We start from the raw sequence: 14,204 nt of genomic DNA, 5'->3' as shown, positions 1-14,204 counted from the left end.
TGTTATGGTGTCACTAAATAAGTAGTTCCTCTGTATCTAAAATATCCAGTCCCTTTATCATCTTAAACACCTCGGTTTGACTTATCTCATAATTAAAATTAAGAAATATCAAGAAGTTGATATGCAACCTTAGAAAGACGCAGAGAGCTGGAGTAACTCAGTGGCTCAGGCAGCATCTCTGGAGAACATGGATAGGTGATGTTTTGGGGGAGAAGGTTGCTGCTGCCGCCAGCAGCACCAGCAGCTCCAGTGGGCGCCCAGCCTGCCCATAGCCAGCAGGAGCTCGTCCACAGACTCTCTCTCCGACCAGGACGAATTCAGCAGCAGTGGCTCCGAGTCGCCCGTCTTCGAGCAGGGCCGGCAGCTGCCCATCTTTTAGCAGGATCTGGGTGTCGGACTGAGGGGAGGGGGGTGTAGGTGGAGGGCTGCCGGCCAACTCGGCGCGACAGGCAGAGCCAAGCTGGAGCCAGCGGCTGCGAGTCCGCGGCCACCCCGCCAGCCCAAGGCCACCACGGACAGGGATGGGACACCGGGGAGGGGACGGGGTCGGCCCACAGCAACTCAACAGCACCTGCAGCGACAGAGAGCTGGGCCTACCCCGACCATGGACGCAACGCAAGCCTGCACACAATGCAGCACCACCATTGCCGAGACTGTTTTTCGCTTGTGACCTATGACCTGGGCATGCTCAGTCAGAATACCGAACTCGCTTATTAACTTGATGTTTTTTAAAGTATAAAGGTTATGTTATTTGATGGCAAATGTGAAGCATGGTGTAATTTGCAATTTTGTTATCTGGATTTATCTCCCTTTGGCAAATGACAAAGTCAAAATTATTTTAATAACTGTGTTCCCTTATGTTTAGTGCAATATATATCGAATTTAGTCCTATGTTTTATAGTTTGAGAAGATCAGTTGCTGAAAATATCAATGTTGCATTTTCTTTTACAAACTGTGCTACCACCTGAGGGCAGCAAATCAATGCACTGCTAATTTGTGTGCAGCAAATAAATACTGCTAGTTGGTGGAGACGTTTGAAACAAGCTGCTTGATGTTCACAGGGCGGCACAGTGCGTAGCTGGTAGAGCCTCTGCATCACAGCGCCAGAGACTCGCGTTTGATCCTGTCCTTGGGTGCTGTCTGTGTGGAGTTTGCACGTTCTCCCTGTGACTGCATAGGTTTCCTCTGGGCGGTTCTGTTTCCTCTCACACCCTAAAGACGTGCAGGTTTTTAGGATAAATAGTCTGAATTGCCACGTGTGTGGAAGGAGTGGATGCGAAATTGAGATAACATAGAACTGGTGTGAACGGGTGATCAGTCCGAACCTTTTTTCCCAGGGTGGCAATGTCAAAGACTAGACAGCATAGCTTTAAGGTGAGAGGAACAAGGTCTAAAGCAGATGTGAGGGGCAAGTTTTTTTTTCACTGAGAGTCATGGAATCCTGGAATGCATTGACATGGGTGGTGGTGGAGGCAAATATGATACAGGCATTTAAGAGGCTTTTGCGTGGGCACATGGATATGCAGGGAATAGAGAGATTTGGAAGAAGTGCAGGCAGAGATTAGCTTAACTCCATAATGTTGGGCACTGACATTGTAGGCCGCAGAGCCTGTTCAGTGCTGTATACAATGTGGTCCACCTTCACTGCTTTTATCTTGTGATAATCGGTTGATTTTTGTCCTCCGTGTTTGCCGTTTTTCAAAGCTGGTTCTTGTAGGAAATTACAGCTACAATGTGCCCTTTTGGGTATACAACATAATGCTATCTAAAACTTGTATTTACCAAATGCAGAAAATCTTCCTTAGGCCTTAAATATTCATGTTCAAAAACAATGCTGAACTAAAGCATGAGAAACAATGTGCTTCCAGGCTCCACCAGTTTCACATTATTACAAGAAAAAAAGCATGTGAAAATTCCTCCTTTTCCCCCAGGCAGTTTCTACAGAAGTCTCAGGAGCAGAATTAGATCATTCGGCCTATCAAATCTACACCATTCAATCTATCATAGAAACATAGAAAATAGGTGCAGGAGTAGGCCATTCGGCCCTTCGAGCCTGCACCGACATTCAATATGATCATGGCTGATCATCCAACTCAGTTTCTTTTCATCCGACTCACTATCTTTTCCTCTCAACCCCATTCACCTGCCTTCCCGACCATAACCCCTGACACCCGTACTAATCAAGAATTTGTCAATCTGCACCTTAAAAATATCCATTGACTTGACCTCCACAGCCATCCGTGGCAATGGATTCCACAGATTCACCACCCTCTGACTAAAGAAATTGTTCATCTCCTTTCTAAAGGTACGTCCTTTTATTCTGAAGCTTTGAACTCTGGTCCAAGACTCTCCCACTAGTGGAAACATCCTCTCCACATCCAGCCCTTTCAGTAGAGATTATAGAATTATAAAATGGATGTACAGTACATGGGTCGGACAGGTTTGAAGGGATGTGGGCCAAACGCAGGAAGGTAGATCGAGTAAAGCTGGGACATGTTGGCCGGTGTGGGCATATTGGGCCGAAGGGCCTGTTTCCACTCTGTATCAGTCCATGAATCTAAGATTGAGGACTGAATGGTATCTTGGACAAACATGCAGCCCATCTCCTATTCTCTGATTTCATGGAAAGTAAGAATGTGCTAATGCATTTTTGGTCTGTTGTGTTTAGGTTAAACTTTCGGGATCTCATCTGACCCCACAGTGCTATGCTTTTATAACCTATGTTCAGGTATGTAACTATTCATTTTTAGCATTTATTGGTGGTTATTATTTTCAAACAATTTTGATAGCTTTGTGATTTAATATTTGTGATTGCAGAGGGTCAATTTTGTGTGTTACATGTAATGATGTCTGCATCACTGCCGCTCAGTTGCTGAGCTTTGGGTAATCTTGGTCCTGAATGGGAATAATGGCAAGTTGAAAGGCTTCCCATTAAAGTCAAAGCCAAAGTCAATTTTATTTGTCACATGCACATTACATGCAGTGAAATGAATTTGCCAGCAGCGATACACTTAAAAGAACACACGATACACAATAACATTTAACACAAACATCCACCACAGCATTCTTTACTGTGGTGGAAGGCAACAAGGTTCAGCCAGTCCTCCTCCCTTGTTCACCCGTGGTTAGACCCCCCGTAGTAGCCACTACAGATGGCCCTCGATGTACATGCCCTCTCATTGGGATGATCTAACCTCCGACATCGGGGCGGTGAAACACGCTTGGAGGTTCCAAATCGGCACTTTTCTACCGGAGTCCGCGGTTTCAGGATGTTATAGGCCGGCGGGACAGAGCTCTTCTCCGGCGATCTCTAGCGAGGGTCAGTCCACGCCACGCCCGCGACTCAAAGCTCCGTAGACCGCGGCTTCAGGATGTTATCGGCCGCGGGCTGTCGGTCAGAGCTCTTCTCTGTCGATCCCTAGCAAGGCATCCCAAGCTCCCGATGGCAAGTCCACGCCACACCCGCAGCTAGAAGCTCAGCAGACCACAGCCCCATGATGTCAACGACACCAGGATAGCATTCGGAGCACTCCTCTCTGGCGACCCCCGGCAAGGGTTCGCCCGCTCCACGATGGAAAGTCCACGCTGCACCTGCTGCCGATGCTCCGGGCCCGACTCCGGGAAAGGCCGCTCCAATCCATGATGTTAGGCCGCGAGGGAGGCGACATGGAAAAAGTCGCCTCTCCGTGGAGGAGGCGGCCAAAAGCGGTTTCCCCCTTTCCCCTCTCCCCCACGCCCCACATAAGACATACCGAGAGACACCCAAACTGACACTAGACACACCAAAAATAACAAAAGTAGAAATGACGAACACGCTGCTGGCAGGGCAGCCGCCTCGCTGCGCCCCCGCCGACCTGTTAGTTCTGAACATTAGCTTCAGTCCCACTAGAAGTTGTTGGTGTAATATTGCAGGAAGAACGATTGAGAAGAGGAGACATGAACTTGGTTGTCGAGATGGCAACACTGATAGTGATTTAAACTAAGCTTATTTCTCATCTTACATGATACATGTACATCTATTCCAGTTTTGACCACTGAATAAGACTTATAAGCATGAACATTTATTTTATTTATTTATTTTATTTATTCCGAACAAGTGAAGACATTAAAGACATTAATAGTAACAAAATCGAAATTATCAAATAATTGGACATTACAATCAATATTTACAAGCAATGAAAAGAACAAAAAGCAAATTTCCAATGTCCAACTCTGTGTCTGTACAAGCTCGAAAAGGAGTGAGAAGAAGAATAACTTATTAAATCTCACCCCTTTTCCCCAACACTTCTACCATATTTAAAAATCAATTAATTAATCATAATAATACTAACACAAGGAAATTTCCCATAATACCAACAGACATATATATACAGACAACTATCATACACATACAAACTTCATATATGAAGTAACCAAACATAAGTAAACAATTGTAAAGCAATAGATAAACATTAACCCCCACATGGACTGATGTTTCCCTTGGCCCAAGTCTGAAGAAGGGTCTCGACCTGAAACATCACCCATTCCTTCTCTCCAGATTGGCTGCCTGACCCACTGAGCTACTTCAGCATTTTGTGTCTATCTTCTCACAGCAATCTTTGTTATTCTTCCAAAAAACAGGGGTTGAACTGCGATCCGCAGTTATACTTAACGGCGCAACAAGCATAAGATCATAAAACAGGAGCAGAATTAGGCCAGTCGACCCATGGATTCTGCTCCGCCATTCGATTATGGCTGATCTATTTTTTCCCTTCAATTCCAATTCTGCCTTCTTCCTGTAACTTTTTACACCCTTACTAATCAAGAATCTATCCATCTCCGCTTTAAAAATACACAATGACTTGACTCCACAGCCATCTGTGGCAATGATTTCAACCCTCTGGCTAAAAAAAATCCTCCTAATTTCCATTCTAAAGCCATGTGCTTTTGATTTTGAGGCTGTGCCCTCTGGTCCGAGACTCAGTTTATTTGCCTGAGTGGCTAGTTTAATGTAAACAAAGGTCAGTATCGATAATTTGTTTCTAAAATAGTTTGCTAAACATTTTAATTAATTTTTTGTATTCCTTCTATTTGAGATGTCAATCATTGATACTTTGGGAGTTCCATCTGCCCCTGCCAAAGTTACAAATCAAAGATTAAACCTAATTTGTGTTGCCTAAGCTCTTGTAAGTGTGTGTATATCTTGTGACTGTTGTGGAGCAGATCAATGTGGAAACAAATGTTTGATCATTCTAACTTGTTTCCTGACTAGAATATCCAGAATGAGACGATGAGCTTTGCAGGAGGCGCAGAGAAGAAAAAGGACAAAAAGGAGATGGCATCTATTACCGCAGCAACGGTACACAATCGGCAAAATCTTTACCCTGGAGTGGAAGCGTTTTATTCCGTGTAAATGAGAATGGGGAACTGTATTTATTGTCTTGGCTCATTCAGCCTTATTCAACCATTACGTCAACCATTGATAAATTGATGTGCATCACTGATTAGTGGGCGGTATAGTGGTGCAGCTGGTAGAGCTACTGCCTCACAGCACCAGAGACCAGGGTTCAATCCTGATCTCAAATGCTGTTGGGTGGATCTCACACTTCCTCCCTACGAATCCCTGCAAAGGTTTCGATACGATACGATAAAACTTTATTCATCCCCGGAGTGAAATTGGTGCGCCGACAGTCACAAAACACAAGTTACACAAAAAGTTGAAATTAAAAGTGAAAAAAAGAAAAAGACAAGCGACGGTTAGCTGGCTGCCGTGTGCACAGCGCCTTCACCGGAACAAACAAACACAGACTAATCCCCTGGGCAGAGGGTTCTAGAGTGCCCCTCTTTTGCTCTCCCACCGTCCCTCACAGCTGTCCCTCACAGCTCACTCCGGGTCCTCCATTGTCCTTCACGTCAATCCTTTGAGTGCTCTGGTTTCCTCCCACATCCCAAAGAATTGCGGGTTTGTAGGTTAATTGGCTTCTGTATATTGTCCCTGGTGTGCAGGGAATAGATGCGAAAGTGGGATAACACAGAACTAGTATGAGCGGATGATTGATGGTCGGAGTGGACTCGGTGAGCAAAAGTGCCTGTGCCCAGGCTGTATCAGTCAACCAATCATTAATTCTTAAACAGTCTTTGACCCTCCACCTATCAGTATATGTGAAGTTGAGGAAGTTTAGTCTTTGTTTAAAAAAGAACTGCAGATGCTGGAGAAACTCAGTGGGTGAGGCAGCAATCTATGGAGAGAAGGAATAGGTGACTTTTTGGGTCGAGACCCTTCTTCAGACTGATGTTGGGGGGGGGGCAGGAAAAAGAAAGGAAGAGGTGGAAACAGTACTGTCTCTGCCTCTTCCTTTCTTTTTCCCGCCCCCCCCGACATCAGTCTGAAGAAGGGTCTCGACCTGAAACGTCGCCCATTCCTTCTCTCCATTGATTGCTTCCTCATCCACTGAGTTTCTCCAGCATTTTTGTCTACCTTTAGTCTTTGTTGTAGTTATTTGTTAATTTTTGCTTGTGACCTTTTGTGACACATAATTTTTTTAAAGTGATTTTTGATTTAACCATTCGGTTACAAGCATTTATTAATTATTACATTATATAAAAGATGGTATAAACAGAACCTTGAGTTCAAATGTTCTTTGTCATCCACTCATTTGTGGAAACTAATTTAGAACTTGTTGTGGCCATTGAGATTTAGACATTGGATAGTTGTGAATACTGAGTGCATGTAATAGCTTGTGCTGCGATCATTATTTTTCTTCTCATTGATATGGTGCGAATGTCCCCTCAGGATAAGCTGCCTATAATCGTGTTATTCTATTTTCAGGCTCGAGTTCTACGTGAAACCAAGCCTGTACCCAACCTAATATTTGCCATTGAGCAGTATGAGAAATTCCTGATCCACCTGACCAAGAAATCAAAGGTAGATAACTGTCCTTCAACTGTTGGCAAAATCCTGTTAATTTATGATCTGCATTAATCGGTAGAGATAAAAGACACTAAATTAAAAATAAATAATTAACCTCCTTGAGACCATTAGTATCGTCTTCAATTGAGCCACAAGGTACGACAGATGCTGTAATTGGTGGAGAAACTTGACATGTCAAGCGTCATCTATGGAAATTTTGAGCCTGAAGAAAGGTCCCAACCCAAATCCAAAACATCCCCTGCACCAATCATGTCTGACCGGCTGATTATCTCCAGCACGTTGTGCTTTGTATCATCTTCAATATTGCTTTCAGCATATTGAAATAAATTGTGATCAATTCATAATTGTGTATCAGAGTAAACAAACCCAACTTCCTTTGGATTAGTTATGTTTCTGCTTTCATTTTCCTCCCTACAAGTGCAGCAAGATTGAACAAATGTGCCAGATGAATATCATTAAACGACAAAACAAATTAACAACATATAATTAGGTACAAGGTCCTGATTTATCATTTTGTTGCTTTATTCAATTTTATAGATATATTTACATCAAATTTTATTCTTTACCCATCACAATCTACAATATATTTGCCTGTAAGAAATATTGATTTGAAAAACAAATTTAGTTAGATGTTCTCAAAAATATTGCGATTGTTCGAAGTAGCGCCCAGTCAAAAATAGTGCAACCAATGGCAAGGCTGTGCTATTGATTCCTACTTGTAGTAACTGCCGCTAGCTAGATCACTATTGCAGATCTGAGTGTTGAATTTGCTGCTATATGTTATACTAGTGTGGCAGTGAAGTGCAATAAAATGCATGTTGTTTTAATTTAATATTCTACAACCCCTGACTTTTAGACCTTAAAGATGGTGAAGATGAACAAATTCAAAATGACAGCCTATAAATAATAGGTTTGAGTGTGTACCATGGGCCATTCACTTGATTAATTGTTCCAACTGCTCCTTCAGTTGGTTTACTGAAGGAAAGTTTATCCCAAACTTTACAGTTTCAGGAATCTGCTTAAGGTTATTGGTTTATTCAGTAATGGGGCAGAGGCGACACAGTGACGCTGCTGCCTCATCGCGCCAGAGACAAAGGTTTGATTCTGAATTTGGACGCTGTCTGGGTGGAGATTGCACATTCTTTCTGTAACCGCATTGGGTTTCCTCCGATATCCCAAAGACGTTAATTGGCCCCAGAGTGTCGGGTGCGTATGCAAAAGTGGGATTCTAGAACTAGTGTGATCCATGGTCGGCGTGGAGTCAGTGCTGTATCTCTAAACTCTGCTGTATCTGCTGCATCTGCTGCACACTGTCTCTCAACTAATCGGCCATAGTGAATAATTGTGTACACTTGCAATAATATCAGTGAAAAAATGGACAACTTGTACAAAATCAGTGAACTCAGTTTCTTTCCACTTCTCATAAATCTTATGATGAAGGTGGCCTTTTGGCCTATCCTTCCTTCTAGAAAAAATGAGTTGATTGACTTGCTTCTTCCTTTCATCCAACCATGATATACGAGTGATCTTTACCAACTTGTGGTCTTCATGGATCCTTTTATTTAGCAGCTGAACATCCTGTGCTTTTGTGTGGTCCACCTCACATTCTACCGAGGGAGTGTTTTTCCTCCTTGTAGGTGAACTTAATGCAGTACATGAAGCTCAGCACGTCCCGGGATTTCCGCATTAATGCAGCCACGTTGGATGCAGCGCTGCAGGAGCAGGAGGAGGGCGATGTTCAGCAGGATGGGAATGACGATGATGCACAGGTAAACGTTTCGGGTCGGAACCCTCTTTGGACTGAAAGAAGGCGGGGGGGGGGGGGGGGGGGGGGGGGGGGTCATTGGAGGTAGGAAAAGGCCAGAACAAAGCTGGAGAGACACACACAAGATCAGGGTAACTCAGCGGGACAGGCAGCATCTCTGGAGAGAAGGAATGGGTCTGAATGACCCAAAACGTCATCCATTCCTTCTCTCCAGAGATGCTGCCTGTCCCTCTGAGTTACTCCAGCTTTTTGTGTTTATCTTCGGTTTAAACCAGCATCTGCAGGGTTGAGAGTGGGGGGGGGGGGGGGACGTTTTGAACAGAACAATTTTGGGTAAAAAAAAACTGGCAGTCTTCTAGACTGAGCATAGTCTACGATTTCATCGTGCAATAAAAAAAAATAATTTGGAGGCACCACACACCTGACAGGCATCGTCTGTGCATAAAAAAACATATTGCTTTACATATATATGAAACGTGAACTTGGTTTCCCTGTCCACAGATGCTGCCTGACCTGCTGGGTCTTTCCGGCATCTGCAGTTTTATTTTCAATCATGTAAAGTGCAAAGTGGACTGAGAGATAGTCAAAACTGATTTCAGGGTGACATTTTTACAAGGCCATTTTAAACATTGCAACATGTAAAGCAACCAGCATGGTTCTTATCATGATTATATACAAATGTTTTTTTTTTAATCTTACGTAATCAATTTATAGAGAGCATATTATATTAGGTCAGGAATTTCACACAGTTGGAATGGAAAAGACGGAACTTTTCTGCTTTGATTAAATGTGCAAGTTGATTCCCTTTTGATTGGTGAAGGGTAATGAGGACGGAGCACACAATTATAGTGAGAAATGTGCCAAATCCCATACTTGTTCCAAGAGACTTTAAATACACCCCGTTATTACTGCTACCCAGTGGTTCTAATCCCTGACCCATGAATAATCACTGGGAAATAATCACGTTGATTTGCCAAGTGGTTGTTCATATCTCACACTGATACAATTATAGTAATTACAACACAGGAAAGAGAAGTAGTCTTTCAGTAATGCTGAAGTTCTGTGTTAAATGAAGCACGTATATTTAAACAGAGGTGTCCATATTGTGCAATTAATACAGTGGAACTTTACTTTCCTTATTTAGTCAAATACCACCGTTGATGAAAACCGAGAACCGAAAAAGAAAAGAAGGAAAAGATGAATTTGAGCAATGGTGAATAATTAGCCCAGTAAGTGAGGACATAAGAGTTCAGGATGCAAGCCATTCACAATCGGTCTGTGCCAAGCTTGAATCATTTGTCATTCTGAATTCCAGACGTTGGGCCAAATGAGCAATCTCAGAGCTGCCATTTTTTACCGTTTATGTTGCAGGAAAACCACACACCATTGTGGGTGAACTGTGTTGCTACTTTCCCCGAAGTTGTCTTTTGTAGTCCAAAGATCTCTTGTTCTGTACTTATTTTCTTCTGTTAAGGGAACCATTTGTTTTTTCAATGATTTGGTAAATATCTAATGCCTCTCCTGCGGGAGAAAAAAAAGCATAAATTATACAAAGTATGTAAAATGTGGAAAATGAAGTTATTTAATCTTGACTTGTTCTTTTCCAAATTACTGAGTAGCCTTTAAATGAACATGTTTACATGTGGATTTGTGCTCATCAATTGTCATTTATTTGACAGCACACCGAATGGTTTTGTGAAGCAATCTAATAATTTTTTTTAAAGTATAAGTTTGCTCCTCAAGCCCAAGGATACCAGAGATATTTCCTTTTGCTAACAGCACAGCTATATTCTGTGGACATAGTTTCACACAAGTTTGGATTTAGTTTATTGTCATGTGTACCACCGAGGTACAATGAAAAGCTTTGGTTGCATGCTAACCAGTCAGAGGAAAAAAATATACATGATTACAATCAATCCATCCATAGTGTACAGATATACGATAAAGGAAATAAGGTGAATAACATTTAATGCAAGATAAAACCAGTAAAGTCCGGTCAAAGATAGTCGTTTAAGAAGGAACTGCAGATGCTGGAAAGTGCTGGAGCAACTCAGCGGGTGCAGCAGCAACTATGGGGCGAAGGAAATAGGCAACGTTTTGAGCCGAAACCCTTCTTCAGATCAAAGATAGTCTACGGGTCTCCAATGAGGTAGAAAGTATTTCAGGACTGCGCTAGTTGTTGGTATTAGCAACCCTATTTCCCTCAACCGGCTTCCAGCATGGACTGGCTTTGTATATGAAAGAATGGGATTCATTCTGACTACGCACCCCTATTAGACGAAGAGCCTATGAACACACAGGCATTGATAACCCTGACTGCTGCTTCTATTGTTGGCAGCGAGAGGTGAAATACAGCAACACTTAACACAGTGAATAATCGAGACCTTCAACCGATGAAGTGGGTGGGCAAAGGACAAGGGGCATCCTCGCTGGGTTATTCTGTGCAATTTCTGTCCAAAATAAAATTACCCAACAGCAATCAGCAACAATCCGTTCTCCATCTCAGATTTCCTCTGCAGCATTCCAGTTTTAAATGCTTTAATATGTAATCACCCATTACAAAAAACTATCCATCCTGGGGAACCAGGGGGAGGGTTACGATTGGACTTGGATATAGTCTGTACCAATCTACTGTTCGAGAGGTTGACAAAAATCCTGACAAAAACTGCTTGCGGGGAGGCAATGCTAAATGGGCCATTTGCCAGGACCCTGAACTTTATACTCTTTTTTTTTTTTTGCACAGATGGTGCCAAAAAACACAGATGTATATTTTGCAAGGTTCAAATGATAATGACTAAAGTGCTGCCACTTAATCTTTTAAAGCAAAGAGTAAAAGCTGCTAATTAATTAACATCTGGTATTGCACAGCTCTCACAAGCCCCTCTGTCAATTATGTTGTACATTGTAGACCAGAGGAACTGGAGCCTCGCACCAGCGAGCCCATTTGTTTGTTTAGTCTGTGGATGTACATCATATTCAACCAAGAGTTGAAGGGATGAAAGTATTCAATTTAAATACTCAAATTAGCTCAATATATTAAGAGTGAAATGTTGCTGAGTTAGTTCAACCATAGAAAGATTTTTTTGTTTTAAAGACTTCAGTCTATAGGTCATTTCCATGATCTTAATTGTTTTATCCCACCCATATGTCACTGAGATTTTCTCTTCAGAGAAGTACAGTTGTCTCCCTCCTTCATGATCACTTATCCACGTCACAATTAGCCATTCATTGGCACAAAATGGCCCTTTCATGTCTTGCCTTTCTAAATTTGTATCATGGCTTTGCCTCCCCCTGCCACATTGCAAGATTTGGACCTTTTCAGGCAGTGAATGTCTTGCTTGATCCGTTCTGTCATCTGCGTTTTTACATTCCTGTGTTTTTACTTTCACGTATATTTCCTCACGAAAACTTTTATGTCCCAGGATTAATAAATATTAAAACAAAGTAGGTAGCGGCTTTTCGGCCCCTTGCACCGGCTCTGCCGTTCAACATAATTGTGGCTGTTCTTCTACTTCAATGCCATTTTACTTGAATATATTATGAACAAACCATCTGTCTTTGATCTACTCAACAACAAAGTCCTCGCGAGAGGATAATTATAAAGATCGATTACCTCTTGGTGAAAATAAATCTTATTGCAGCCCTGAATAGTCAATTGGTTACTTTAAGATCACAATCCTAGATATAAATAGTCGAGAAGACAGAATGCTGTCCGCATCAATTTGCCACATTATCTTCCTCCAACATGCAAGAATTATTGGATTTGTTAAGACTATTAAACCAGAAATAACAGCAATTCCACAATAAACTACCACCATGTTCTGTAAGTGCCAGAAAATGGGGTTCTCTCACATAAACACCCAACTCCTGGCTACAAACGCTGCTGCTTGAGTCCATCAGATGACAAGCTAACTAGATTCCCAGTGCTTAGGGAAAAGAATGGGATATTCACCTTATCTATATCCTCTTGTGCTTGGGCAGCTCACAGCCCAGTGGTTTGAATATTGATTTTTCTAACTTCAAGTAACCTCTCTCTCTATCCCTCTCCCACCCAAGTCGCACTAGCTTCTCGTTTTCACCCAACATACCGCTAACAATGGCCTGTTTCCTTTATCATCGTTACTTTTTGGAACATTTCATTCATTGTTCTTAATCTCTCTACATCATCATCTATATCTCTCGTTTCCCCATTCCCTCACTAGCCTGAAGAAGGGTCTCAACCCAAAACGTCACCATTCCTTCTCTCCAGAGATGTTGCCTGACCCGCTGAGTTACTCCAGCTTTTTGTGTGCCCCCTTGTGATTTATCTCTATAAAGGTTCCCCCTCCCCCAGGCCAGCTTTATGTCCAACCTTCCAGACCCAGTAACATCCACATAAATTGAAAAAGGACTTTAATAAGAAGTTTTTAAAATAAGTCCAATGGAGACAATGTTGGTAAACACAAACAAACAAGCATCAAGCCAACCCTCTGATTCGTTTTACTGAGCCAGGAACATGCTGCACCAATTGTGTTATTGGGTGTTCAATGGACATTTACAGCACAATATTTTAAATAAACTTAGAAATAGCAACACTCAGCTTAGTTTAACTTGGAAAATGTCTCCTCAAGCATTAGTAGCAACAATATATCCCACCAAAATAAACGAAAAGCACCCAAATTCCAATTAAAAGCTGATCTTATTAAGTTAGATTAATATATTGAGTTTGATACCAGCATTCCTCACTGCCTTCCTGAACATTTACCCTCCAACTCTCTGGCATCCATTCATTCATTCTCATCTCAAGCCATTTGTTCAGTTAAAAGTGATTTATATTTTGTCACATTACACAACTCACACACTGTCAACCTCGCAGCATGGTGGCGCAGTGGTAGAGTTACTGCCTTATGGTGTCAGAGACCTGGGTTGGATCCTAACTACAGGTGCTGTCTGTACGGAGTTTGTACGTTCTCCCCGTGACCTGCTTGCGTTTTTATCGGTGCTCCAGTTTCCTCCCACACTCGAAAGGCGTACAGGTGTGTAGGTTAATTGGCTTTGGTAAAATTGTAAATTGTCCCTTGTATGCTGGATAATACGAGTGTACGCTGGTGATCGCTGGTTGGCGCGGACTCGGTGGGTCGAAGGGACTGTTTCCGCGCTGCATCTCTAAACTAAACTCACCTGGTGGGATCCCATATCGTGTCTGCAGCCCGGCAGTATTAGATGGAGTCTGGCAATCCATCATCACTTCTTTCCTCAGGCAATGATCGATGTCCACCGTGCTAAAGAATGCCACGGACTGTGGCAGGTCCTGCATCTCAAGCTTGTGGGCAAACATGCAACTGGAAATTTGGAAAATTGTGATTCACTATTAGTACGGGTCACTTTACAATGTTCCATTAAATACATATTAGAGCGTTTTTTAATTTCTTCTTGTCAAACATTAAAATGATTTTATCTGCCTAAACCTCCCACTTGTTTTCCTGGCTTGATGGTGCTAAATCTTGAAATACCTTTAAATGGGAACAAAGCATTCTCTGATTATTCTTC

At 42.4% G+C, this 14,204-nt stretch overlaps 2 protein-coding genes across 4 annotated transcripts in view; one reads left to right on the top strand and one right to left on the bottom strand.

The window, feature by feature from the left end:
- Positions 1 to 10,232, top strand: part of fanci (FA complementation group I) — a 92,005-nt gene extending 81,773 nt beyond the window's left edge. For all 3 annotated transcript variants that reach the window (XM_055661516.1, XM_055661517.1, XM_055661515.1), the window contains exons 34-38: positions 2,669 to 2,728; positions 5,252 to 5,338; positions 6,809 to 6,904; positions 8,548 to 8,679; positions 9,820 to 10,232. In XM_055661516.1, coding sequence (XP_055517491.1) covers positions 2,669 to 2,728; positions 5,252 to 5,338; positions 6,809 to 6,904; positions 8,548 to 8,679; positions 9,820 to 9,876 — 432 coding nt within the window. In that variant the 3' untranslated portion in view covers positions 9,877 to 10,232. The remainder of the gene's footprint in view (positions 1 to 2,668; positions 2,729 to 5,251; positions 5,339 to 6,808; positions 6,905 to 8,547; positions 8,680 to 9,819) is intronic.
- polg (polymerase (DNA directed), gamma) overlaps positions 10,059 to 14,204 on the bottom strand; it is a 47,671-nt gene continuing 43,525 nt past the window's right edge. The window contains 2 exon segments of the mRNA XM_055660970.1: positions 10,059 to 10,196; positions 13,836 to 13,996. Of these exon segments, the coding sequence (XP_055516945.1) occupies positions 10,132 to 10,196; positions 13,836 to 13,996 (226 nt within the window). The 3' untranslated portion in view covers positions 10,059 to 10,131.

The sequence above is a fragment of the Leucoraja erinacea genome, chromosome 33, assembly GCF_028641065.1.
Source record: "Leucoraja erinacea ecotype New England chromosome 33, Leri_hhj_1, whole genome shotgun sequence".
Classification (NCBI taxonomy): Eukaryota; Metazoa; Chordata; class Chondrichthyes; order Rajiformes; family Rajidae; genus Leucoraja; species Leucoraja erinaceus.
Note: the sequence above shows the minus strand (reverse complement) of the source record. Positions and strands in the feature narration are given on the sequence as shown.